This window comes from Microtus oregoni, unplaced genomic scaffold, assembly GCF_018167655.1.
Source record: "Microtus oregoni isolate MIOR12 unplaced genomic scaffold, Mior012 000004F_ref0000308, whole genome shotgun sequence".
NCBI classification, from domain to species: Eukaryota; Metazoa; Chordata; class Mammalia; order Rodentia; family Cricetidae; genus Microtus; species Microtus oregoni.
In genome coordinates this window covers 13,580,315-13,607,655 of record NW_024543063.1, presented here as the reverse complement: position 1 = coordinate 13,607,655, position 27,341 = coordinate 13,580,315, and the positions used below count along the sequence as shown (strand labels likewise).

At 51.8% G+C, this 27,341-nt stretch overlaps 1 protein-coding gene across 14 annotated transcripts in view; it reads left to right on the top strand.

The window, feature by feature from the left end:
* The window catches only part of Tns1 (tensin 1), a 229,143-nt gene extending 204,632 nt beyond the window's left edge, over positions 1-24,511 (top strand). For all 14 annotated transcript variants that reach the window (XM_041650703.1, XM_041650702.1, XM_041650701.1 and 11 more), the window contains 11 exons: positions 6,471-6,669; positions 8,199-9,259; positions 12,064-12,150; positions 12,870-13,001; positions 13,912-14,004; positions 14,708-14,785; positions 16,301-16,372; positions 16,725-16,893; positions 17,593-17,661; positions 18,173-18,205; positions 19,976-24,511. In XM_041650703.1, coding sequence (XP_041506637.1) covers positions 6,471-6,669; positions 8,199-9,259; positions 12,064-12,150; positions 12,870-13,001; positions 13,912-14,004; positions 14,708-14,785; positions 16,301-16,372; positions 16,725-16,893; positions 17,593-17,661; positions 18,173-18,205; positions 19,976-20,120 — 2,138 coding nt within the window. In that variant the 3' untranslated portion in view covers positions 20,121-24,511. The remainder of the gene's footprint in view (positions 1-6,470; positions 6,670-8,198; positions 9,260-12,063; positions 12,151-12,869; positions 13,002-13,911; positions 14,005-14,707; positions 14,786-16,300; positions 16,373-16,724; positions 16,894-17,592; positions 17,662-18,172; positions 18,206-19,975) is intronic.
* Positions 24,512-27,341: the final 2,830 nt, after the last annotated feature.

The following is a 27,341-nucleotide window of genomic DNA, read 5'->3' as shown; positions in this document are numbered from 1 at the left end:
AAGGCTGTTCATATCGTTGAAGACCAGGAAGCAGAGAAAGATGTGGGAATCAGGGCAGGCATTCCCTTCAAACGGCCACTCTTTGATGGCTTCCTTCCACACATCCTAATGGTTCCCCAGCCCCTCGAAGTATTGCCATGAGCTAGGGACTGAGTCTGTGGAGGACTTCAGCCTTAATGGGACAGTAGCACTGGTTTAGAGCCACAGCCCTAGAGCCGTGACTTGTTTCCTGTCAGCACAATGCCAGGAAGTGTATTTTTCTGAAACCCAGGCTCTTGTGGCAATTGCTGGCTGGTTGTGGGCTCTCTCCCACAAAAGCGCCTCAGGACACCCATGCTTAATTCTGAAAAGCACTTGCTTGCCTTTTCAAAAGATAATTTTGTTTATAAAAATTTAGTACATTTATTTGTGTGTGTCACGCACATGTATATGCATACTGTGCACACGCCTACACATGGGTACACAAAAATGCCATGGTATATGTGTGGCGGTCAGGGAATCAATTTTCTCCTTCTACCATGTCTGACTGGGGGATCGAACTTAGGGATTTAGGTTGTCAGGCTTGGCAGCAAGCACCGTTATCTACTGATCCATCTCACTGAGAAATCCTTTTAAGAAGTTCACAGTCGATCTCAGCTTTGAAGCCAGCCTAGCCCTGGGTTTGAAGGAAGGCTGGCGTTATGCCTGGACAAGAAGAGGGGCTGTAATCTGGCAGAAGAAGGTTGGCTCAGGAGGTCAGAAGTTCAGCAAACCTTAGTACATGGTGGTTATGTACTAAGGGAAGCTGGCTGAGTGGTTTCCATGAAGGGCATGGGTGTCCTCATCTCCACAGGGGATATGAGGCAGGTGAACCCCAAGGTCCCCTCCAGCTGTGCTATGTTAGATGTTCCCACCTTGGGCCCATGGTTCTGTGTGGCTGTTTCTACAGGGCTTAGTTTGGTTTTCTTAGGCCCGCTTTCCTCTGCAGCAAGTTCTCTAGAGTGCTGAGCCATCTCTCCAGTCCCTTTTTCCCATGTGGAGGCTGCAGATCTGGGAGGTTGGGGGTCAAGGCTGCTCTCTGCCAGCCTCATGTAAGGGACAAGCTTTCTCCAGATTGTTTCCCACAACCTCAGTGCCTGTCAGCAGAGAAAGGCCCAGGTCCCTCTTGTGGGTGGCCAACTCAGTACATGAGTGGGCTGTCAGACTCCAGGGAGAAAGTCACCGGCTCGGCATCCAGGCTCTGGGAGCTGTGTTCTGCTTCTGGGTGATGATCCAGAAGAGTGAATATTGACAGAGCCGAAGTGAGGCCTAAGTGTGCTTCACCTATGACTCTCGGCTTACAAGGCCCTGAGTCTCCTACCCTTCATCTGTCCTTGTGTCAGAGCAGAGGAATTCTGAAGGGAAGGTTTCTTGAGATCCACCCAGCCACGCCTGTGCTTTCAGGGCTGTGGAACTAAGGTCTGTGTTGTGGTGGGGGTGAGGGACCCACCCAAGATCACAGCCAAGAGGTAGCCCAGCCAGACTGCTTTTCTGGGCCTCCTGTTTCCTAGTCAAAGGGCCCTGTCTAAGCCCACCCCAGTTTCCAGACTCTGTGGCTGGGCTTCCAGCTTGGGAGTGGGCGGCGAGGGCATTAAGGCCACGATGCCAGTTCAACATTTCTTAACTCAGGCGCCACCTCCTGGGTCAGCCCAGGCCACATTCTTTGTTGACCCTTGGAAGCCGTGCCTGATGTTCTTGCTGATACTTTGATGGGAAATTCAGAAAAAGAGGCTTGTGAGGAAGAATGATCAGTGGCAGAATTCTTCAGCTGGGGAAGGAAGAATCTGAGGGATGTTTGCTCCGTTCAAGCCGCTGGGCTAAATACATTCATGGCGTTCTTTTCTTCATTGACGCATTGAGTCAGTCATTCTGTGGGCCTGTTGTGCAGCAGGCAATGGGCCAGGCTCTGGGGAGATAATAACTGTATGATATATATATATATATATATATATATATATATATATATATATATATATATCTCATGAACATTTTCATGAATAGGAATAAGAGCTATGTACAAAGCATTTGGCGGGGGACAGCTTTGAGAGACCACCGGCTAAAGAACATGAGGGGTGGATATGCCCGTGAGGTGATATTAAGATATTAACCTGGTGAAACCTGAGTAGAAGATAGAGAAGAGGAAAGTGACATACATGGGTGCTGGGCTTGGATGTCATAACTTGTGTGTGTGCGTGTGTGGTGTGTGTGTGTTTATGTGTAAATATGTGTATATATGTGTGTGTGTCTATGTGTTTGTGTATATATATATATACACACATGTGTGTGCTGTGTGTGTGAAGGTCAGAGGTTCATGTGGGGTGGCTTCCTCTATTGCTTTTTACCTTATTTTGGGGGACAAGTTCTCTTGCTGAACCTGGAGCTTGTCATTTCGGCTAAGCTGGCTGGCCAATGAGCTTCAGGGATCCTCCTGTCTCCATCCCCTCTCCCCCAGTGCTGGGGTTACAGACACATGCCACTGCTCCCAGATTTTATGTGGGTACTAGAATCCAAACTCAGGTTCTCACCCTTGAGCAGCAAGCACATCACCCACTAAGCTGTATCCCCAGAACCCCCTTCCTGAAACTTAAAAATCAAGAAGATGGGCACACAGAGCCAGTGTGTGTGTGTTTGTGCATGAGGTCTGGAGTCACAGGCACGAGCCAGGCCATGTGGGGGCCACTGTCACATTATTTTTCACTATTCCTAGCAGCTGAGAGGAAGGTGCTGTGGACTCCATCTTATCAACAAGGGAGGGGTTAGATGACCAAGCAGACTTATAGGGATCAGAGGCATTTGAGAATCTGTCATTTCGACATGTGAGGGCTGGCCCTTCTGGTGGGTACACACAGTGCAAGGGGCACCTGAGCATCTAACAGAGTCCTCTGGGAGGGAAGGAGAGAGAGAGCTTGCCACAACGGATTTCCATGCCGGGTTCTGTTTGTCCCAGTGACTCCATGAGGACAGATTTGTTATAAAGGAAGACATTGGACTCTGGGGGACTCTGATGCCTCTGAGATTCTTGGTGATGGTGTTGGGGGGGGGGCATCAGGACAGGTGACCTGGTATAGAGTTGTCCAGCACCTGCTTTGCACGAGGCTCTGTTTTAGGCCCTGAAGGTCTAAGGATGGGTAAGGTACCTGGGGAGGGCAGAGATCTTACCATGAGCCAGAAGGTCTAGGCAGAGATATGGAGGGGGGCTTGGGGGCTTGGAGGAGGCTACGTGTGGCCCACTCCCAATGCTAGCTCTAGATCTGGGGCTCAAGGAGCTTCCTTGTATTTTTCTTCTCCACCACCCATGTCTTTGGTATTTCATTTATGTATGTATTTCTTGTGGGCTGGATTGAATCCAGGGCCTTGTGCAGGTTAGGCAAGTGCTAGACCATAGAAGCCTTATCCACACCCCCATGTCTTTATCTTATTAGGGTGGGCAATGCTGGCCCCTTGTCTTCAGCCAGAGGGTCTTTTCCAGTAAGGTAATGTATTTGAGAATGTGGGTGAAAAGCTGGTAGTCCTGGCTGAGGAATCAGTCACTCCTGTGTTCCCTCGCTCTCAGCCGCCTGCAGCCACTTGGAAATGGTTTGGGCTCCTGGAATGTTATCCACGCAGCACCCCTTCCCCCTCGCTGGGCTCCACTTCTCCTGCCCTCCCCAGCTGGGTGGCCTGTGGGTCAGCTGCTCCCTAGGGGACTAGAAGAGGAGGAGGAAAAGTTGTGACCCTGCACCCCCACCCCAGGAAGGGAGTGTGCAAGGGCAGAGGGAGGTTGAGGTCAAAGACCAATGTGGACCCAGCCAGAATTGCCAGGAACTGAAAGGATGCGTTCTTTCTCACATGCCTCCATCCTAGGCGGGTGAGTTGTTTTGATTCCAGGTTTGCAGGGAAGTGGAGTGGGCACTCAGCTGGGACAGAGTCGCCGCCTAGGTTGGTTGGGTGCGGCTCTGTTCTGGCTGTGGGCTTTCTCTGGGCAGAATATGGACTTTTTGAGAAAGAGAACTTAGCATAGAGTGTGGTGCTTACCTGATGTGTGGGCTGAGACCTTGGCAGAGGCACACGGTTCATTTTAGTGGGGCAACTGGGCGGTTGATTGTGGGCTCCTTAGCAGGAGTGGGAGCTATTCCTACCCACCTAGAACGAGCTAGTACAGCTGGGAATAGAGGATGGGCTATAACCCCATCTTCTCCCTCCCTCCCTCTCTCCCTCCCTCCCCTGTCAGTAAAGACTCACCCACTCCAGCCAAAAGCCAAAGTCAAAGCCATCTGGAATCATAGGGCAAGCGGCTTAGGGGGTAAGTAGGTAAAATGTAGCCACTGGGGATGCAGATAAGGGTGGAGTGGGGGAGGGTAGGCACATGAGTCAGAGTGCCACCAGCGTAGGCTTCAGCCTGCTTTCCAGGCAGTGAAGATGGCGGAGTGCCTGTGTTGAACCTGACTGCTTCCACAAGGTGACATCTGGATGGGGCTGGATGGAGGGCCGTGTGGCTCTGAATCTGAGAGACACACAGAGTCCTCTGTGCAAGGTACTATGGCTGGAGCCAGGAAACCTTGTCAGGCAAGTGAAACCTGTGGGTAGGATAGCAGGGCTGTGTGGGTGAGAGAGGATTGCTATGTGGCATGGAGAAACAAGAAAAACTGTGCTGAGCACCTTGAAAGACTTGGAGAATGTTCAGAGGGAGTGGCAGGGATGGAATCCCAACTTTGGATGGTCTCATGACCTTTGAGTAACAACAGACTGGAAGACTGTCTACCTGTGACCCATGCTGGCTGGGTACTTATTTTCTCCAGATCTTAAACGACTCTTGACTGGTTTTGTCACTGTGGGTGACCCTGTGAACCTGGCATTCCTCTGGCTCCCATGTTGGTATCCCCATGAGACTATGGGTTCCCTTAGGCCAGCCAGAACCTATATTGTGAGGTTGGAGACTTGGTACTGTCCACGGCTATTGGGTGGCTTTGTGTCCTGGGCCGAGGGGACAGGTTAGGTAGACTCAGTACACCGTGGCTGCTGGCAATCCACCCACTACCTGTTTTCCTAAAGAAGACTCTGTCGCAGACAGCTGTGCCTGTTGGGTTGGCTGTTGTTTGCAGCCGCCGTCACCATGACAGCTGGGCTGAGGGATTGCGACAGAGACTGTCAGACCATCCCACCTAAGCTATTCGCGGAGAGGCTGACCAGGCTGGTCTCATAGGGCATCATGTCATCTCCACCTCCAGAGAGCCGGGCCTGGGGAGGCCAGAGTCCACACCTATGACAGGTTGACCCGGGAATCCTGTGAAGTGAGTGTGTGGCCTGAGTAGCTGGAGGGAGCTTTTGCTGGTTCTCCCCACCAGCTGAGCCCCAGCCCGGCGGCATGTCCAGGTGACCAGGGGCTGGGTGTGGATGTCGAGGGGCCTCCCATGGCGTCTGGTTTCTGGACATCCCAGGTAACTCCCCCCTTCCCAAGCCAGGTTTCCCTCCAGGTGAGGAAGCAAGCTTTCGGTTTAGTTACCTCACCTTCCCTTTTAAGGCTTTCCCCGGCGAACCTGGGGAGGGGCTCTCCTACTCAGGCCACTGTAGTCCTGGCCCCAAGGGCTGCAGGGCCTGGCTGTCCCAGGTGGGTTTCATTTCCCAGACTGGCTTTGGTGAATTTTCTGGTTGTGGCAGCTAGGAACCTGTGCTCAGATCTTGTCCCTCTGGGGCAACAAAGATGGTGACAGGCTCCTAGGTATTGGCAATGGCGTTAGAAACCCAGAGCCCTGATCCCGTCTAGTTAGCAAAAGGCTAGCCTCTGAGGTCACGGGGCCTGGGTCACTTTACTCTCCAGGCCTCAGTCTTGTCATCTGTCAGATGACCTGTCTGTGACCCATGTTACTCTGAACACTAGGTATGACGCCTCTCTGTACAGGGCCTGGTGTGCTGGCTGTATGGTAGTGGTCACAGAATGTCTGGCTCCACCCAGGCACAGGGTTCTCTACATCAGTCTGGAAGGAATGCCGAGTGTGTTGTGCAGGAGTGGGTGAGGTTCTTGCCAATAAGGGGCTGGTGAGTCTCAGTGGCTGGCCCTGGGTGTTGCTTGACGAGCGAGCTGGGTACTATCCCGAGACGTGGGCCAAGTCAGGTGGTAGCTTTGGAACTGTTCTAGGAGCCTGGGCACCTGGGGACCTGGGTAGGGCTGGGCAGAAATGAAGCTACAAAGGGAATGCCAGCCATGGACAGGAGTTTAAGTTTTTAGGGGAAGATGCTGGTGGCCTAAGATGCAGAGGCGGAGCTTAGAGAAGCCAGTGCGCCTTAAAGCCTGCCTCAGGTTGGGAAGTATGGACAAACAGGAACCTCATTAAAGCACCTCTGGGATCTTGTAGGTTGGAGAGTTTCACGCTGTCTCTTTCCCAGGCTGGACTCTGGGGGTGCTGTAGTCCCTGGCAGGGTGGGTGGATTCCTACCACACCTGTGTTCATTCTTTGTCCCTTTATTTCTCCCAGAGCCTCGGAGCTATGTAGAGTCTGTGGCAAGGACAGCGGTGTCAGGACCTCGAACTCAGGATGTCGAGCCAAAGAGCTTCAGTGCCCCGGCTGCCCATGCCTATGGACATGAGACACCCCTGAGGAACGGGACCCCGGCTGGCTCCTTCGTCTCTCCCAGCCCCCTTTCAACAAGCAGTCCCATCCTCAGTGCTGACAGGTAAGCTAGGCATGGGGAGTGCGGGAAGAGAATCTAGGCCCGAGGCCGAAGCAGCGGAGGATCTGTGTAGACTACAGATGGGCAAAATCCCATCCAGACTGCTACCAGGCCTAGGGAGAGGGGATTTCTGGGCATCCAACTTTAGGGAGTCGAGGTGGTGAGCGAGGCTCTCGGGCTGTGCTCCTTCTACCTGAATAGTCCTTCTGTTATTGGTAACCCAGAATGCAGAAAGCTCCACGCATGCAGGAGGCTGCTCTCCTCAAAGCTTTGGATTGTTAGCTGCTTTGTGCCACAGCCCCAAGAGCCAAGCTTTACTGTTCCCACTTCTCAGAAGAGACAACTGAGGCTCAAAGGGGCAGTAGCTGAGCTGTGGCAGAAATGGGCTTGAACCTATGGGTGTAAGTGTCAGAGGTCACGTCTTTCTCCGTTCCATCGACCTGAGTGATGGGTATAGACAAGAGCCACCTGTGCCCTGCACTGGACCAGAAATGAGTGCTTGCAGTACAAAGCGGGGGCGGCTAATTCTAGCCGGGGAGGTGAAGAGGACGTTGAAAAATGATGGTCTTGCAGGAACCCAGAAGGATGACGGGATGTCTTGGGGTGAAGATGTAGGTCAGAGGGACAGAGAACTGCAGTGTGTGGTGTAGGCACAAGGGCTACTCAGGCTTGCATCCCATGAGGGAGGGGCATCTTGGTGGACAGACACTCCTGGTAGCCACCTGAGTGAGCCAGACAGGAAGTGAACCCTTTTGTACCTGGGGCCCTGCACTCTGTAAGGCCCCCTTTTTTCCCCCTGGCTCTCCTAAGCATCAGCTGCTTGCCACCTCACTCTATTGGTCCCTGGTCCCTGGCAACCTTGTTCTTTTCCATCACATCATCTATGAGCAAAGCTTTGGGTCTAGCATGTGCCTACATCACAGCAACCTCATGACCAAGCAGAGGCAGCTTGTGCCATTAGTGAGCAGACGGGTGTGTATGTGTGTGCTGAAGATAGACCTCCGAATGAGCTGAGAGCTCCTAATTTGTGGTACCACTGTGATTCTGTTTCTTGGCTTTTTGGAGTCACCTAAAGCCCTCTGCGAGAATGATAAACCACCTAGGGAAACTGAGTCAAGCTGAGCCCTAGTAGGAAGGCTTGACTGCCTCTCTAAGTTTCTGTGGTGCTAAGGCCTACACCAGGACAGTTGCCTTCGGTTTCCATGGTGATTGCTTTGCTATGACTCATGATCGGTCAGGAGTCAGCATAACACGGTAAAGAAAGTGTGGGCTTTGGAGTCGGATGCAGCTGAGTAGAAACCTGGCCTTTTAGGCCTTTGTGGTTCTGAGCTTACTGTTTAAATTCTCTGGCCCTTGGTTTCTTTTTCCCATGGATCCATTATGTAATATATAAAAGCCCGACTTCCTCTACCCTGAGTGGAGCTCTTATTGCTTTTAGTGGTTGAAGGATGCTGGCCACTCAGCAAAAGTCCACTCTTTATTAAATACCATCCACTGACCTTTCTACCTGCTCTCTCTCTCTCTCTCTCTAGCACTTCCGTGGGCAGTTTCCCATCAGGGGGGAGCAGTGACCAGGGTCCACGGACACCCATCCAGCCCATGCTGGACTCCAGCATCCGCTCAGGCAGCCTGGGGCAGCCGAGTCCGGCAGCACTCAGTTACCGAAGCTCATCACCGGTGCCGGCTGGTGGCAGCAGCTACAGCAGCCCTGACTACTCCCTTCAGCCATTCAACTCGTCTCCAGAGAGCCAAGCCCAGCCACAGTTCAGTGCGGCCACCGTTCACATGGTGCCTGGGAGCCCTCAGGCACGACACAGGACAGTGGGCACCAACACTCCACCTAGTCCTGGCTTTGGCCGGCGGGCTATCAATCCCACCATGGCTGCCCCTGGTAGTCCCAGTTTGAGCCACCGGCAGGTGATGGGCCCTGGTTTCCATGGTAATGTGGTTTCTGGCCACCCAAGCAGTGCAGCGACCACTCCTGGAAGCCCCAGCTTGGGCCGGCACCCGGTGGGAAGCCACCAGGTTCCAGGCCTCCACAGCAGTGTGGCCGCCACTCCAGGAAGCCCAAGCCTGGGCCGACACCCCGGGGCCCACCAAGGGAATCTGGCCTCCAGTCTCCATGGCAATGCAGTCATCAGCCCTGGAAGTCCCAGCTTGGGCCGGCACCTGGGTGGATCTGGATCTGTGGTTTCTGGAAGCCCCAGCTTGGACCGGCATGCAGCTTATGGTGGCTACTCTACTCCCGAGGACCGACGACCAACGCTGTCCCGGCAAAGCAGTGCCTCCGGCTACCAGGCTCCTTCCACACCTTCCTTCCCTGTCTCCCCTGCCTACTACCCTGGCCTGAGCAGCCCTGCCACCTCGCCCTCACCAGACTCAGCAGCCTTCCGGCAAGGGAGCCCCACACCAGCCTTGCCAGAGAAGCGGAGGATGTCTGTGGGAGACCGGGCAGGCAGCCTTCCCAACTACGCCACCATCAATGGGAAAGTGTCCTCCTCACCCATTGCCAATGGAATGTCCAGTCCCAGTGGGAGCAGCACAGTCTCCTTCTCCCACACGCTTCCAGACTTTTCCAAGTACTCTATGCCAGGTGCGTCTCTTCTCTTACATTCCTACCTGCCCAAGTGTTAGGACATCTGTCCTGCCATCCCTTGGCAGATCAACTTGGGTGGGTCACTGACTTCTAGGCCTGAGTTCCTTGCCTGTAAAAGGAGCTGTATCTTTAAAACATGGCTGGGATGGGGTTGTTGTGATGAAGGGGTGTTGTGATGAAGAGGAGGATGGACTAATGAGCACGAATGGTCTGCTGCTGTTTGAATGGCCATCACTGTTGTAGCCTCCTGTTGAGCACCTGCTTTGGGGTAGCCTGAGATAAGTACTCATTTAACCCTCCAGTCCCCAGGGAAGTAGGTATTACCTTTGCTTTATATAGGAACACTCTATGGCCCACAGAGTTTCTGTTCTTTGTCTGGCATTATATTGTTAATCAGTGACAGAGCTGACTTCCAATCTGGGCCCATACTACCCCCAGATGAGTGCTCTTGAGGCAGGGGAGATGGCACAGTGGGCAAAGCACTCACTGTATGAGCATGAGCCCCCGAGTTTGGATCCTGAGAACCCGTGTAACACCGAACACAGTAGTGTGTGCTTATAATCTCGGTACTTCTGTGGTGGGATGGGAGATGGAGAGTCCCCAAAATCTTGCAGGCCAGCTAGCCTGGCATATGCAGCAATGAACAAGAGGCCCTGCCTCAAACAAGGTGGAAGGCAAGATCTGACACCCAGAGTTGTCCTCTGACCTCCACATGCAGGTTGTGGCATGCACACACACACATGCATGCACGCACACACACACACATACACACACGCATGCATGATAGGAATGTCTTCAGCATGCATTGGCCATTTGAGGGATGAGGGATACTGTGGCTTAACTGAATTTTGACACTCCGCTGTCCGGGACCTCTGTGACTGTTGTCAGCCCCATGCATCAGTTAACTATGGGCCAGGTGGGCGGGTGGGACAGGGTAAAGGTGAGATGCTTTAGCAGAGCCTAGTTTGCACTGACCTGCTTCCTGCAGGATGAGTTCTTCACCCAAGTCTGGTCTCACTCTCTAAACATAAAGTTCAAGGCTTCGGGTGATCTGCACCTTTGCGACCAGACCCCTCGTCCCTGTGTGAAGGGGCCCTGAGGCTACTTGCGTCCAAGGCAGATACAGAAAATTATAAACAGCCCGGGATGGCCCCGAGGCACCCTGACTCTCTGAGTTCTGTGTTCTTCCCAGGTCCTTCCAAGCTGGGACACTTAAAGTGACCCTGCACTCCCCTGCTTCCTGCCGCCTACATCTGGTTCCCAGCCCCAATCCTTGAAGGATGCGAAATTTCTAGTAGTTAGGAGGACACTTCCTGTTTCCCACCATCTTGCCTACTTAAAATAGCCTCTGGAGTCAACACAGGAAGGCACACAGGACTCCAGCCGCTTCTCACAGCTCCTTAGATCACCCATGGCCTGGCTTCAGAGAAGGGCCAGGCGCCTGCAGCAGAGGCATTTCTAGCTGCCTTGCCTGGGAAGGGAGATGAGTCCCCTCAGGCCACTGGAGACAGAGCCCAGGTGCCCCTGAGAACCAAGGCCCCTGGCTGCAGCTGCAGGGCCCTTCTCTTCTAACTTGGTGGCATCTTAAACATGGTGTCCCCTGCTTCAGTCTCTCATAAAGGACTGGGGAACTGTGAAAGTGGATTCCACCCTTTTCCTTCTTCCTGCCCCTTTGGTTTTTTTTTTTCTGCTTCGGGCGGAAGGGTGAAAGATTGTCGGTAGAAAGCAAGGCTAAGTTCTGACACTCTGCTGTGTGGTTCGGTGACTACAATTCGAAACAGTCCGGTAGTTATTTCATAATCAAGGTTGAGGACCTTAGAGGCTCAGAACATAAAAATATGATAAGGAGCCAGGCACAGCAACACTCACCTATAGTCCCAGTACTGGGAGGAGGAGGATTGTGGCAAGTTCCAGGGGAAGGCCACCATTGAACTCAATCTTGTCCAGTCCCCCTGTACAATGCAGTGTTTTCAGAAAGAGGCTACAGAGTGACTGAATAGGGTATCATCTGACTATGTGTGACACCCTCTTAGTGGCCACTAGAGTACTGGCATTCCCTGGTGGAGATGTTGGAGGATGGAGTGCTTTTGACCATACTGATACAGACTGCCACTTTCAGTGTGGGTATCAAGAGGGGATGGGCCACAGGAGAGAGACGTAGGTCTTCTTGTCCTCTGTTCATGGATATCAGACTGAGCTTGGGGGAAAGAGTGCAAGGAGAAGGGAGGTATCAACCTGTGGGAGGGAAGTGGGGAGAATTAATTCAGAATCTGCTAGGCACAAGGAATGGGGTGAGGAAGGGATGCCTGCCAGGTCCTTTAACCACAGAGTGGCCAGGCAACGGCTGTGGCTAGCAGGAGGGAGGCTGGGGGAGAAGGCTACTGGATACTTCCCACCACGTTCTCAGATGTTTGAGGATCTAGCTTTCGGGTTTATTTCATGGAGCCGACACACACTTGCTAGCTAAACTAATAGAGGTAGATTCTGTCATAGCAAAGGCCAGAGATCAAAATTCAGATGTTGGCAGAGATGCTTCTGTGTCTTTTGGATCACAGATGTTTCCATATTCACCTGGAACAGTCCCCATGTGTCTGTTGTCTCTTCTCTACTTTGAAAGACATTTGTCATTATTGGATTAGGTCTCACCTGGGTCTGTCATGCCTTTGTCTAAATTTGATTACATCCGCACGGACCCTCTTTTCAATAAGGCCATATTTGTAGGCTTGAGGTGTTAGGATGTTGACGCCTTTTGGGGAGCATGCAATTCAAGTGTAACACTTTCCCTTTGCTTCCTCCTTTAGACAATAGTCCCGAGACACGAGCTAAAGTGAAGTTTGTTCAAGACACTTCCAAGTATTGGTACAAGCCTGAGATCTCCAGAGAGCAGGGTGAGTTGGGGACAGCATTATTGGTCTGGTGGCCCATTGGAAGACATCATGGACTCCCGCTCACCATGTCTGCCTTGGGCAAGAACTCATTCCTCCATTCAGGAGGTGGTGGTCACAGAGAGGAGGCTGGGATCAGAGTCAGAAAGGAAAAAAACCACTTCCCATGGAAAGGGGTGGGGCTGTCAGAAGCAGATCCTTGGAGTGGTCAAGCAAAGTCTTGGCTTTCCCAGGCAAAGTAAAATGCCAGTCAAGGCATCTAAAACTATGATATGGAGGATATTATTATTATTATTACTATTATTACTATCATAATCATCATTATTATACAGAAAGAAAAACCAAAAAGCATGTAGGCCTGAGGGTGAAGCCCACCTCAGGGTCTCAAGGAAAGTCCATCATTGCAGAAGGAGGGTCAGCAGGGAGGGCCTACAGACCCTCTGTTTTTCTGGAAATGAGATTACAGAGCCGTCACATTTCCCAGTCACACACTGTATGCTTCCTGTCATGGGGCTGTGCTGAATAGTGGCTACAGATGGCACTGCTCTCTCTGGCTATCTGCAGAAGACATTTATTTGCCTTGCTTGGGACAGGAGGGCCCTCTGGAGTGCTTGCTTACACCCTGGCATTGAAGAATGTCATCTCAAGAGAAGAGAGAATCCTCTCAAGCCAAGCCAGTGTCACTGGTTTCTTGATGACTCTTTTGCCACCTCTCGTTTCAGCCATTGCACTCCTGAAGGATCAGGAGCCAGGGGCCTTCATCATCCGTGACAGCCACTCCTTCCGAGGGGCCTATGGGCTGGCCATGAAAGTGTCCTCGCCCCCTCCAACCATCACTCAGCAGGGCAAGAAAGGTAGTGTCTTCTCCCCGGCAGGCTGGGGCTTCTTGCTTTCTTCAGAGCCTTGGGTACTGAGCAGGGTCCTCACCCACCAGGGATGGCCTTAGAAGATGGAAGACAGTGAGGGGTGGTTTGGGGACAGCAGTCATTGGAACTTGGTGTATGTGGGCTGTTTCCTGGAGGGATGGAAGAGAGTGTCGCAGGTTTTCTTTAGGGACAACAACCAGCTCCCAAATAAAGACACAGAGACTTAATATTAGTTATGAGTGCTCGGCCTTAGCTCATGCCTGTCCCACTAGCTCTTACAACTCAATTCACCTGTTTCTCTTCGTCAATGTTTTGCCGTGGGGTTTTTAGGTTTCTTTCCTTCTGTTGTTTTACTCCATGTCTGGCTGTCTGGCATCTCCCTCTCTTTCTCCCTAGTTCTTGCTTCTCTTTTTTCTCTTCTCTGTTCTCTTGAGCCTAGATTTCTTCTCCTACTTATTTTGTCACCAGCCCCACCTATCCCAGTACTGCCTAGCTATTGGCCATTCATCTTTTCATTAGACCAATCAGATGTCTTAGGCAGGCAAGGTAGAACAGCAACACATCTTTACATAATTAAACAAATGCAGTGTAAGCACATGTAACACACTTTCACATAGTTACACAGTACATAGTTCACATAGTACTATTCTGTAACATAAACAAATGTAGCAAAAACATCTTTACATAAAGTACTATTTGGCAACATAAACAAATAGTTAAAGTACTATTCCACACAGAGGAATGAATGGTGATCCTCATCCACAGGACTCTGGCCACCTTGCCTCAGTAACCTTCTCTCCCATCTCACCCTATACACTGCAGAGGCCATGAGACAGTATTGGGGGGGGGGGTGCTTTGACAATGAGTGACCAATTCTGTTTCCTCCTTTCCCTTCCAGGAGACATGACCCATGAGCTGGTGAGGCACTTCCTGATAGAGACAGGCCCCAGAGGAGTCAAACTCAAGGGCTGTCCCAATGAGCCAAACTTTGGTGAGCATCTTGGCTTGTCATTCTGATCTCTATCCTGGTCCTCAGGGGGTCTGGCTCAACTTATACCTATCTTACCGCTGCCAGTCCACCTGGGCATGGCTTGGGCAGAAGGAAGGAACTGGGGCTGTTTTTATAAAGTTTTATTGAAACCTGGCCACACCTCCTGGTTACGTACTGTGCACCGTGGCTCCTCCACTCTGCCGGGTCCCTTTTATTTGTCTTGCTCAGTTGAGGCTGACTGTCAGTACATTAAAATAACCACGGTTAGGACGGCTGTCCTTGGCTGCCAATATGTGAAAGTCACTATCTAGCTGTCATGTCACTCTGGTGACACAGCCATCCTACACGGTAGCTCTCATTCTCCCCTTTTTGCACATGAAGAATGTGTAAGTGCAACTTAAGTCCTCTAGATAAACGACAGAGCTGGGATCTTACGTCACCGATCTCCTACTGCACTGGTCTGATGGGGACATAGGGAGCATGGCTATCAAGGAAAGCAGTTAGGTCCCCTGGGAATTCTCAGTGTAGAGGGCAGGTTTTCAGTTCTGTCGGTGGAAGTGGTGATGAGGAAGCTGGGGGCTGGAATGTGGCTCAGGAACATGCGACAGATACTGGGAAGGTGTGGATGGATGGGGTGGGGTTCCCTGTGTCCCTTTTCCAGTCTCTCTCCGTCACTGTCTTGGTGTGCTGTCTCTCCCCGCAGGCTCCCTGTCTGCTCTGGTCTATCAGCACTCCGTCATCCCACTGGCCCTGCCCTGCAAACTGGTCATTCCAAGCCGAGGTAGGAAATACTCCCTCATGCTGTCTGCCCAGAATGGAGCCAGGGCGGAAGCAATACAGGGAACCCCTCCCCCATCTCTTACTTTTTTTTTTAAAGAGGAAATTAATTGCCCATTAATTACCAGATTATTCTCAAAAGTACTCTGGCTGTTTAAGAAATTTCACACTGAATTCTCAGAACAGGCCTTATTCTCAGAACGAGGACAGTCACACGAGGATTATATCCTGGTACCTGAGAGAACTTCTAGTGTCAGGTGACCGTTTCTGTTCATCCAGTTTGACACACTGAATTATTAATTACCATTGGCCAACGTTATTAGCTTAAAGGTTCAAATGCAACTTCAATAACATTAGTAACCACACAATTTAGACACTAATTCAATTATATTTGTATGGAATTTACAAAATCATTTGATATTTATATCAGATAAACCGGCAGCTCTCAGAGCACAGTGCTTAGAGTTGCCGCAGCCATCCTGGGAACTTGCTAAAATGCAACTATTTTCAAATTTGTCAGAAATTCTGGGTCAGATACAGGCCTGGGGCTGCCTGCAGATCTCTGGCCCTAGCAATGCAGGAGGCTGAGCCAGGCGGATCACAGGTTCATGACCTGCTCTGGCTGCAGAGTGAGTTTAGGTCCCATTGGGCAACACAGAGAACTCAGAATAAAAAGAAAAAAAAGAAGCCAGGTGGTGGTGGCGCACACCTTTAATCCCAGCACTCGGGAGGCAGAGGCAGGTGGATCTCTGTGAGTTTGAGGCCAGCCTGGTCTACAGAGTGAGTTCCAGGACAGAGAAACCCTGTCTCAAAACAAAACAAAAAACAAAACAACAACAAAAAAGGAAAGAGGAGGAATGAAGATGTAGCCCTACGACAGAGCACCCCTGTACGTGTGAGATCCCAGGTGCGGGCTCCAGTGTCAGCACAGCGATGCAGGGATTCAGCACACCTGTGGACTATGCCCACTGTCCGTATCCTAGCACAGCTGTGTACCAGCATATAGGAGCACCGACACAAACATCACTCAACTCTTCTTCCTCCTATTTTTCCTCCTCTTCTTCTTCCTTCTGATATTCTTTTTAAGAGTTAGGTTTTTTTTTGTTGTTGTTTTGTTTTGTTTTGTTCTGTTTATTGATTGATTTTTGCTATGTAGACCAGGTAGTCCTTGAACTCACAATTCTCCTGGCTCGGCTTCTGAAGTGCTGGATTATAGGCACACACCACATTCCTATTTCTGACTGCATACTGACGTGGGTGCCACCACTGTTGTCACCACCATCCATTCCTAGGTACTTAGCAGGTGCTGCAGTGGGGATCAAAGCCCAGTTCTTCTGGACTGTAGCACCTCACAGCAGTGTGCTGGGACCGGGGAGTCATTTTGTATATGCAGTGCTGACTGCCAAGACCTGCTGTGAGAAGAGTATCCATTGCAGAAAAGCATGTGCTTGCCTTTGGCCCAGCCAGACTCCTTTTAATTGCTGTAGGGTTTTAATCTCTAATTGAGTTTTTGTCTCAGACCCCACAGATGAATCAAAAGATAGCTCAGGCTCTGCCAACTCAACCACCGACCTGCTGAAGCAAGGAGCAGGTAAGTGTCACCCAAGATGGGACCGATGCCCAGGCCTGCTTTCCCACCTCCTGCCCGGTCCCCTCCTGCAGGTGCAGCATGGAATTTTCTCCCAGATTTCATTTTTGTGTGCAGTGGTTTTGGCTCAAGGCTTGCCTGAAGTTTGTCATCACCTGCCTCTGCACAGTGGCACTGAGGGATTGCTCACCACATACCAACCCCCGTGGCTCCTGAGGGATTGCCCGCCACATACCCCAGCTCCCGTGGCTCCTGAGGGATTGCCCATTGCATACTCCAGCCCCCGTGGCTCCTGAGGTATTGCCTGCCATATACTCCAGCCCCCGTGACTCCTCCTTGGTTCCGTTTCTTCCAGCTTGCAATGTGCTCTTCATCAATTCTGTGGATATGGAGTCACTCACTGGGCCACAAGCCATTTCCAAAGCCACGTCTGAGACTTTGGCTGCTGACCCCACACCAGCTGCCACCATTGTTCACTTCAAGGTCTCTGCCCAAGGAATCACACTGACTGACAATCAGAGAAAGTAAGCCTGCCTGCCCATCTTTTCCTCCAACCCTCATTTATCCATGTACACATGCTCTGACGATCCCTGTACCTATTGCCTGTTTTTGCGCTGTGCATCTAAAGTGAATCCATCCATTCATCCATCCTCCACCCATCCATCCACCCATCCATCCATCCTCCACCCATCCACCCACTTGTTCATCCATCTACCCACCCACCTAACCAACCATCCACCTATCCATTCAATCACCAACTTATCTACTCTTGCATCCATCCATGTATACATCTGTTCATTCACCAAACCATCCATACATTGTGCAAGCATGTATGCATCCCTCTATCCAACGTCATCCACTCATCTATCCATACTTCTAAAGAAGTGGCCTGCTTTGAGCATGTAGAATGTTGATGAAGAAAGGTCCTTGATTTGAAGGGTAGAGGCTTTCACACGGTGAGCTCTGCTCTCAGCCCATTTCCTTCCTCTTCCACAGTTCCCCATTTATCATTTCTCAGTGCCAGTTCTATGGTGCATCTGTTTGTCCCTGTGTGGGGCTTAAGTCCTGGTATGAGGCTCTCACGCCATCTTATTCATAAGGAGAGTCTTATGAACCCATGATAGGCACAGTGATGGGAAGGTGGCCTGCCCTGCAGGTGGTGGCAGGTGTGAATAAGCAGTTACTCCCATGCTCACTCTGGCCCTCTGATATCTTTGCTACAGGCTCTTCTTTAGACGGCACTACCCCCTCAATACTGTCACCTTCTGTGACCTGGATCCACAAGAAAGAAAGTAAGTATCTTTTTTTTTTTCCAGAGTGAGGTTGGATATTTATTTAGTGGGTTTTGGAGGGGAAAAGGAGAAAGGAAGAAGAGCAGGGAGGCAGAGAGAGAGAGAGAGAGAGAGACAGAGAGACACAGAAGCTGCCTCTCCAAGAGGGAGATGGAAAGGGAGAGCAAAAGTAAGTATCTTATAGGCTTCTCCTTCCTCTCCCCTGAAGTATGTGTGTGTTGTGTGCTGGTGTATTCTTGTCTCAGCCACAGCGATGGTTTGTCCTGTGCACTGAGGACCATTATGTTGACAGCCACTCTAGTCTCCTCCCCAGACCTGCGGACCTTCCACAGACTTCATTCTGCTGTGTCTCCTCCCTACACGGGAGGTGGGCTGCAGTATCCTCTCCATTTGGATTATCCTGTGTGTGATCTTAGGGATGTGTCTCCTGGAATGGGGTCTCCTCTGCCTTCCCCTGGCAGAGCTCCTGAAAGAGACACATTGGCTTACCGTAAGCATTTTTTTTCCATAGGTGGATGAAGACAGAGGGAGGCGCACCTGCTAAGTAAGTGTGGCTTCCCCTGCACCGAGCTGGTTGACCCTTGAACTCTGTGGGGAAGTCAGGGACAGGGACGGGGACAGGCTCTAGGCCAGGGTCTGATGAGGGCCTGTATACCAAGGTCTTCGAGATCAGGATAAAGGGAATATGGCCCACATCTTGTTGCTAACAGAGACATGTGTCTAGGCATGGAGTTGGATGGCTTTGTGTAAAGAAAGAATACTTAAAAATGGGCTTAAGTGACAGGTGCATTTTGGCTAGATAGAAATGGGTTTAGGGGTAGGGGAGGCAACCTCAGAGGAAGGGGTTGTGTGACTCTCAGACTGCAGGCTCCCAAGGACAGGGTGGGTCTGTCAGTTGCGAACAGTTGCTGAAGGAAGAAATGGAGGCCACAAGTGTCTGGAGTGGTCCAAAGAGAGAGCACCTTGCTTGGGAATCTAATCCGTATCAACAGGGGACTCCAGAGGGGCTGTGTAGGAGGGAGGATGCCTCGGCCTTCTGTAACCTTCATAGGATCAAAAGGCACCTCACATTCTTGTGCCTCCTTATGCCACTGAATCTCTTCACGCTACTGCCAGACATCAGACAAACCAGAGTTTGCCGGTGGATCAGATGGCAATGTTCAGAGCAGGCCCAGTTGGCTGGGCCTCTGTCCTAGCGACACAGGGAGGGAGATGGGCCTGTGTGCTTCTATTCTGGGCACTCAGAGATGTCCTTTACCCTGCCTTGGTCACACATGCCATTCCACAGACACAGTCAACCTGGAAAGGGAAGTGCCCTGACTCATCCGGTCATTATCGCGGGCCTTCAGGTCCTACCACAGAGTAGAGAGAGTCAAGCTGTTTGACAAACAGGGCTCTGTGTTTGTGTGTGTGTGTGTGTGTGTGTGTGTGTGTGTGTGTGGTTTCTTCATCAGGTGTGTGCTATGAGGATATGCATTTACTGTGTGTCTCTTGCGTAGGTGTGAACGGGGCATGTTTGTGTATGCGTGCACAGACACACACGGGCAGGCAGAGGCCAGCCTGGCTAATTTTAGCTGTGGGTGCCATGCATACCCGGCCGAGGGGTTTCCATCGGCATTTCCAGCTGTCCTGATTTCCCCATCTTGCTCTAATTAGCAACACGCCGGCTGGGAGGGGCCCTGAGCTCACATTCTGTTCCCTGCTCTCATACTTTTAACCCTGTTTTGCAGAGAGCGAGAGAATGCTGGGTCAGTCCCATTGGTGTTGGGGGAGCAGGGGACAGGTGTGGGGTTCCTTACCCCTCCTATTTTCAGGGCTTCCCAGCTCCCAGAGCTAGCAGTGTGTGTGTGTGTGTGTGTGTGTGTGTGTGTGTGTGTGTGTGTGTGTGAGAGAGAGAGAGAGAGAGAGAGAGAGAGAGAGAGAGAGGTAGAGAGGTAGAGTAGGGGAGATGGGGACCTGCTTATGTTTGTCCCTGACCACCTGGGAGATGTATCCCATAGGAACCCTCAGACTGGGGTGGGGCTGAGAAAAAACCCAGGAAGCTTGGCTTGGTTTCTTCCTTGCACCCTTTCTAACCATCTTGTCACTTGTACCCAGCTCAGCTCCCGCCCCCTCTCCCTAGGGGAATGCCACCTTCCCTGAAACAAAGCAAACACTGTCCCAGGACTTGGCTTTAAGAGCTAGCCCCAGTTCTAGATGCTTGGAGAGGCATGGGGGGTGGGGAAGCCGGGCTGGCCCAAAGTAGGCTTTCCAGCCTGGGTTGCCCTCCAGAACCTGGACTCCTTACCTAGGCCCCCTCTCCTACCCCCTGTAGGCTCTTCGGCTTTGTGGCCCGGAAGCAGGGCAGCACCACGGACAACGCTTGCCACCTCTTTGCAGAGCTTGACCCTAACCAGCCTGCTTCTGCCATCGTCAACTTCGTCTCCAAGGTCATGCTAAGTGCTGGCCAGAAGAGATGAATCCTGGAGTTCTTGCCCAAGGCTGGGGCACTGGGGATAGGGCGTGTGGGAGAGGGGACCTGTGAATCCTGACCACCTTAAATCCAGAAAGAGGACTTTTGGGTTGACTGTGGAGAAGGCAAGAAGGAAGTGCAACACTGGGGAGAGGGACGTGAATGGTGGAGGGGAGGGGAAAGGGAGGAGGAGAAAGCAAAGATGGAAGAGAAAAACTCAGAAAGCCTCCCAAAGCCTCTCCAGCTAGCTGGGGGCCCTGGCTCCCCTCTTCCTCTGAGAGAATTGAGCCCCCACAGGGAACACACAGGCCTCTTTTGGTGGTGGCGGGGGACCAGATTTCGCAGAGCAGTGACAAAGCTTGTTCTCCCTACCCTCCTGCCTTGAGAGAAGAAGCTGAACCCACTTCTCTGGAGGTAAGGTTGCTAAACCCAGTGACCAGCGTGTGACATCAAGCGGTGACACTTTTTTATATTTTGCTCACCTGAGGCACCCATGGTCTGTGCTTGCTCTGACTTCTTGTTGCAGGGTGTAAAATGCGCCCCCTCTCCCCGTGCACTGATCACTGATCGATACCTGCCTCTATCCACTCGAATTACAAACAGCTCTGCTTGTCTGCGACCCTTGTGATACACACTGACCAAAGAAGGTTAGGGATATGGGGTGGCATGGCGCCAGGGCAGAGACAAGCTGTCTCCTGAAGAAGCGTAGCCGAGTCCTCTCTCTGTTCCTACGACTGCCCTCTAGTGGCCCTGGGGCCCTCCAGCCTGTCCCCAGTAGCGACCCTGGTACAGAGGGCAAAGCCCACCTGCTGCATTAGCCTTGCTCTGTCTCCGAGACTGAAGCTGGGCTGGAGGAAGAAGCGATGCCCACAGTCTTGGGAAAGATAGCCGTTGGGGAAGGGTGGCGTCTTTCCTTGGTTTGCGGAGAGTTGGACATTCGCACTGATAGTGTCCAGTGTCAGTTGGGCATGCGCACTGATGGTATCCAAAACTCTGCATTATTCCCTTCTTACAGCCCGATTCCTGGGCTGGGAAGTGCCAGCACTAGCTTTGTCCTTGCTCACCTGCTTGAGGCCTACTGGGGAACAGGGGCTGTGCCTTTCTGACCTACCCTGTCCTTCATAGTCCTTATGTTGGCTTATCCCAGGAGGCTGCTCCCCAAAATCCTGCCCAGGACACCTGGGAGGTCTGGAGCCCCTGTTTTCCTCTCTGTGTTTTGGGGTCTGACGGTTGCGGATCCCTTTCTGGCTGGGCTGCCCAGGTGACATCAAAGCACCTCTGGGGATGCTGCTGGGGAACCACGTGGTCCTCCTACAATGCCAAAGCTTCCCTGTTCCCCTTCTGCCTCAGCCTCCCCAGCAGAACCATGTTGCCTGTGGGACAGAGGACAGAATGTATGAATTTAGGCCAAAGGTCCTATGGTCCATTTGTGTGGTTGGGAAGGCCCCTGTCACCATTCAGACCTTCATTTAAACCCAAGGAGGTCCCTAGGGGTGGTATTGTACTGATATATAAATATATATAATATATACATGAGACATACTGATAGAATCTGTAAGCTAATAAAAATATAAGAAAAGGTTAAAAAAAGAATAGGTAAATTGACAAGAAATATTTATTGTTTTTTCCCATATTGCTTTATTGCCCCCGGCCACAACCTGTTTCCTTTTCTTCCCTAATCTGTAAGTAGAGCCTGAACTGCAGGTGTCTTTATCCCAAACAGCTCAGGTCTGGCCTTGACCTTGGTCTTGGCCTCCCTGGGCTCAGTCTGGGACTTGGAGGATAACACACCAAGCAGTAGCCCAGCTGCCCGCATCCTGGATGTGAGGATGGCTGCATCCATCACCCCAGGCCTGAGCCAGCATGTGTTTGGGATGCAGGTGTATGGCCGTGCTGTGTGCATTTCTTGGATTTTTCCCCCTCCGGGGAGCTTTGACTGTGTGGGCGTTGTTTAGAGGAGTTGGAGAGAAGAGTGGGGATCATGGGTAGAGGCCCCTTTGGGTCCCGCTTCCCAAAGAATAAATGGGCTTAGTGATCAAGGTCCTTCTAAAGTGTCCTTCCCTCTGAGATAGTCAATGCTAATGTCTCGATTACCACTTTCTTCATTCCTCAAATGAACCCCACTTCTTCCCAGGTTAGAAGAAAAATTTCCTCATCCCCTTCTTTGTAAATACCCTCATCCTGCTGCACAGCCCGAGGAGGCTTCTCCCGGCTGGAATGTTCACGCGAGCCTTTGAGGAACATCAGAGCCTCTGCACCCTGCCTTAGGCCATCCCCCAGTCAGCCTCGAGTCTGGGGTCAACCTTCACACAAGGTGTCACCTTCTCAAGCCATGTGTGAGTCATGTGAAGGACCAAGGTGGATGCTGGGAAGTGGATGCCTCCTTCCCAGCATGCCTGTAGAAGGAATGGACACCTGAGTTTGGCTTTTTGGAAGGACGTCGGAGAGGGGGCCTCAGTTCTTACACTGGGAACCGCACTGTAGTCTGCCCTCTTCCTCACTGTGACTCTCACAGGTGGGTCTTGCACATTCATGCACGCACACACAGGCACACACACGTGCATACACACACAGACCACACGCACTCTCACCCCTCCATATGCAATCTATTCTTGCCAAAGATTTCCTTTAAACACGAATACTTCTTTACCCATCGTTTTTTGTGAGTGATCTGTTTTGTTCTTCTGTGTAGTTGAGTCTGTATGTGAGCAGTGAGAGTGCTGTCTGCTCTTAACCGTGAGTGAAGGAGGGGTAAGGAAGACGGACATGGCAGCCTGTGATGCCGTCAGCGAGACCCCTCAGCTACAGCCCAGGTCCATACTGCCTCTGGCAACTCAGAAGATTGCTGAGGTTGGCCTGTGGCCTCAACCTCCCGGATTATCTGGAGGTGAGCTGACAGAGAGGGACACCGATTGAGCCAGGTTTGGGGGGAAGGGAAGGCCCCCATAGTTCTGGGGGATAGGGGTGAAGAGCTGGGCTAGAATACAGTAGACAGGCGGCCCCTAAGGGAAGGCTGGGAAAAACTAATAATTGGATACTGAAATCTCTATTGTGCTACTGTGGACCCCTAGCTCCCTTGTCCAGCTTTGTCTGAGGAACAAATTCACATTTGAGGTTTGGAACGGACGTTTCCTGGCAGCTTAGATAGTTTTGGACACGGTTGCCAGAATTTCTGGTAAACCCTGGCTTTGGAGAGTCCCTGGAGATACCTGTCTCGTAGTGTAGGGAGGACACTGTGGCGGTGTGCCCCTCTAGAAAGGGGCTGTCAGGAGAGGGAGAGACCCTGCACCAGGCCTGAATAGGGATGAAACAGGTTCCTTGTGCTGTCTGGGAAATGTAGGAGAGACAAGTCAGTGAACAACATCCGTCCTGCTCTGGATTTCTTCTCCGTCCTACCTCCCAGGGTTTCTGGCTCTCTTTCCCCAGCTTCAGATCTTGGGAAGATCCATCCAAGGGAACCAGCCCTCTCTTGCCTCTATGCCTTGGGTCCTTGAAGAGCTTGGACCCAAAGCTAGGGCCACCTCTGCACATAGGCCTTGGCAGAAGATCTCGAGATGGGTGTTTCCGTGGTCAGTGGTGAAAGGATGTATGTGCGTGTGTGTACGCAAGTGCGTGTGTGTGTGCATGGTTTGCTCTCTTCAGGGAGCTTCGAGTGGGAGGTGGAGGTGATAGATGGAGGGATGTCAAGTTCAGTGTGACCCAGTAGTGAGAAGAACCAGGAGGTGAGGCCTGATGGTCCACGGATTAAGTAGTGTTTCAGTGCTGGCAATGGAGGGGATAGCCACATGGGATAAGGCTCTGCAGGCCTCTTCCTTGCTGTCTCCTGTCTCCTCAAAGGGCTGAAAAGTTGGAGGATCTCAGTTGGTTTCCATGCCTGGGCCCCTCACGGCAGCAAGGCCATGGAAGTGCAACACACTCATGCGTCTCCTCGTCAGTGTTCACAACCCAGTCCTCCCTGTGAACCCACATCTGGCTCGTATGTGTGTGAGCACGTTGGGGTGTGCATATGGTATCTCCCCCATTTTCTTTCTTCCCTTCTTTCATTCAAAACAAATGTAAGAAGTTCCTTATATACTGTTATCTCAACCCTGCCCCCCAGGCCCTCTTCTGGGAGACCCATACCCAGAGTCCATCTTCTGCCCCCCACCCCAGCCCTCTGCTCCCCACCCCCTACCCCCCAGCCCTCTGCTGTGTATTTATAGATGGAAATATACTTTATATTTTGTATCATTGTGCCTATAGCCTCCGCCACCTTGTATAAACCCTGTTGTATGGCAAGTGTTCTGGATATGAATGTATTACACAAAAGCTACCCCCTCTGTACAGCCGCTTGTCTCTTACAATCATTGTATGGCTTTATAAATGATACCGTGAAACACGAACCCGGGCTGTGGTCTAGCTGTGTTTGGGCTTGACTGGGTCTTCACTGGGCAAAAGGGGTGTTTCCTGAGCACCAGAGGTGAGGGTCTTCAGTGATGCTTCTGGGAGCCCAAGCAGCGGCCCCCACCCCTCATCCTGTTCATCCGACTCCCAGCTGAAAAGAAGTTCAAAGAATAAAACAAGGAGTTGATTGACCAGGATGGCTGTGGAGCACAGGCAGAGCTGGGTCCGGGAGCTCAAATGGCCAAAACAGGAACTTTGTCCCCATCTTGTCCAGGTGTGAGGCCCCTCCAGGCTTTCATCCGCCAGCTTGACCATTCCCCTGAGAAGGGAGCTTTCTTCTCAGGATGCTCTAAGCCAGAATCTACACAAATCCTCATTGGCTCTGAGAGAGCCTGCTTGAGCTTGGAACTCTGGGCGACACAAATGCCTTAGGGGCCTTCTGAAACCACAGGATGGCGGATGGGCCATCCTGGAGGGCTGTGGCTTCTGAGAGGAGTGAGCAGAAGCCACCAGGCGGGACACCTGTAGCCCACTGGTACTGTGTGAGCTCATTGAAGTCAGGAATTGTGCGTGGTGCTCCCCAGATGTACTGAGCACCGTGGGCATGGAGAGCTTCTTGGAGGAGAAAAGCTTCATGGCACCCAGCTCTCTGCTCCACGGAGCTGTCTGTAGTCCTGACCGGAAGCTCAGTCAGCTGATCTGAGCAAGCATGGCCACCTTCAGTGCAGCCCAGTGGTGGGGCTTTGGGGGCAGCCTTGACACACTTGTGGGTGCTGAAACTTCTTGACACTCTTCAACATGACTGAGGACCCCGGAGAGCTTTTGTACAGACTCATTATACCTTTTGATTTTTACACGGTACAAGTTAAAACAGAACACTTCAGAAATACAGATCCACGCATATAACAATACTAAAATGACACACAGAGTGTGGAAATGAAGGACATTTTTTAAAGTAAGCATTAGGTAGTGTTGTTTGGCATGGTTTGAAGGCTCTGGCCTCTGATGTTGTCTGTCACTCCTTCTGCTGTGACAGGTCCTTGGAAGAGACTGTCTCTTTGGGAAAAAAAAAAAAACGAACAAAAAGACCAATAGTGGCCTAACAACACGGTGAAATGGTTCTGACCTCCCAGTTCCTGAGGAGGGTTTCAGGGACCCCAGGCTCCCTGACCATTCTCTGAACACCACTTATCTACAAGAGACACAGCCCTCCGGAGAGGCAGCGCCTAGCTGGTGGGGACATAGTGCACCTGTATTCCTGTTGCCTGCCAAGTGTCCTGTCCCACATCCTGAGGGAGGCACCAGGAAACCAGGGCTCTGGGAGTTACCCTGTCTTCTCCGAAAGGGTTGGAGCCTGAACCGGCAGACACAGAAGGGAATTTCCTCAGTCAAGCAGGTGCGCCTGTCTTCATGCCCATCCCACAGATGAAAAGACTGAGGCTCACGGGGTGAGGCATGATGCTGGGGTAAGTGGCAGAGCCAGGCTGTAGACCTTCCCTCTAGGTCCTTCCTAGCGCAGGCCTCTCTAGGAGAGAGACTAGCTCTGGTGAGTAATGGGCACAGCTCAGGTCGTCCTGGTGTGACAGGCAGGTGGTCAGGGTGGCTTCCCAGGGAGAAAACAGGGCTCTTGGGCTTGGAATGGAAGAGGTCAAAAGGCCATCCTGTGCTGCCACCCAGAAGCCCAGGAATGTGATGACCCTGAGTCCCTGAGGTCCGAGACTTCCTTGGGGTCCAGGAACTCTGACTACGGGGCAGGGGTTGGTCAGAGGCTAGTTCTGGAAGCCACCAAGAAGGCCACCAAAGAGAGGGCAGAGGGCAAAGGGGTGGGACTGGGCACAGAGGCAAAGAGTGCATCCCTCCTCTCTCCTCATGCCCAGTTCTCAGGTTAACTGAATCCTGATGGGGTCCCACCCTAGGGTCCTAGGTTGTCAGTCTCAAGTGGTCATGGACAGTGTATCCTATCTCTAGCTGGATTCTTCAAAGAATGAGATGGATAGGCAACAAGGGGAAGAGAAGGAGGTCCATGTGCTATGCAGAAATAACAATTTAAGTGGGAAGCTAGAAATAGAGGCAGCAGGACACTGTCAACTGAGAGAGGCTGGCAGCATCCAAGCTCTGAGACTTCAGCGGGCTTTGGGGTGCCCAGCAGAGAGGATGCAGGTGGTAATAGCCCTGTGCTTTTGATAGATGGGCTTTGGGGTATCAGCCCTGAGATGGCCAGCAAGCATTATAGCTTGAAAACTCTCAGAGGGCCTCGCAATGCCAGGCCGGAGCAGTCCCATGCATTCCGTGTGTTTGTTCTGCACAGATATGCTACCCAGGGGCCAGCAAGAATGGCAGATCTCCAGGCTGGGGTTACAGATCTCTGGAATAGGTCTTGGAGGTTAGAAGCAGTTGCAGGGATGAAGGATTTTCTTTCTGTAGCCAAAATACAGAGTCTTGGGATCCTGAGGCAGGAAAGAGGCCCCCTACAGCCCCTGGTCTAGTCCTGGGGGCTTCTTTGAAGGAGCCCCTTCTGAAGCCAGAAGAGGAGGGAGAGCAGGACGAGAACCCAGAAGAAGACTGGAGAAACTTTCCACTGACCACTCACAGCCTGGGGACAAGCCTGGGTATTAGGATTGTTTTCCATATATCTCCTCTACACAGAGTCCAGGAACTCTGAAGACCTTTGCTCTGGGGAGGGGGGGAGGGGGAGTGCAGCAGGTAGGGTCCCCTTGCACTGCTGTGTCAGACAAATGTCTATATTCTGTCAATTATATTTTAAATAAACTCTGGTTGGCCAGTAGCCAGGCAGGAAGTAGAGGCGGGTCAATGAGAACAGGAGAATTCTGGGAAAAAGGAAGCT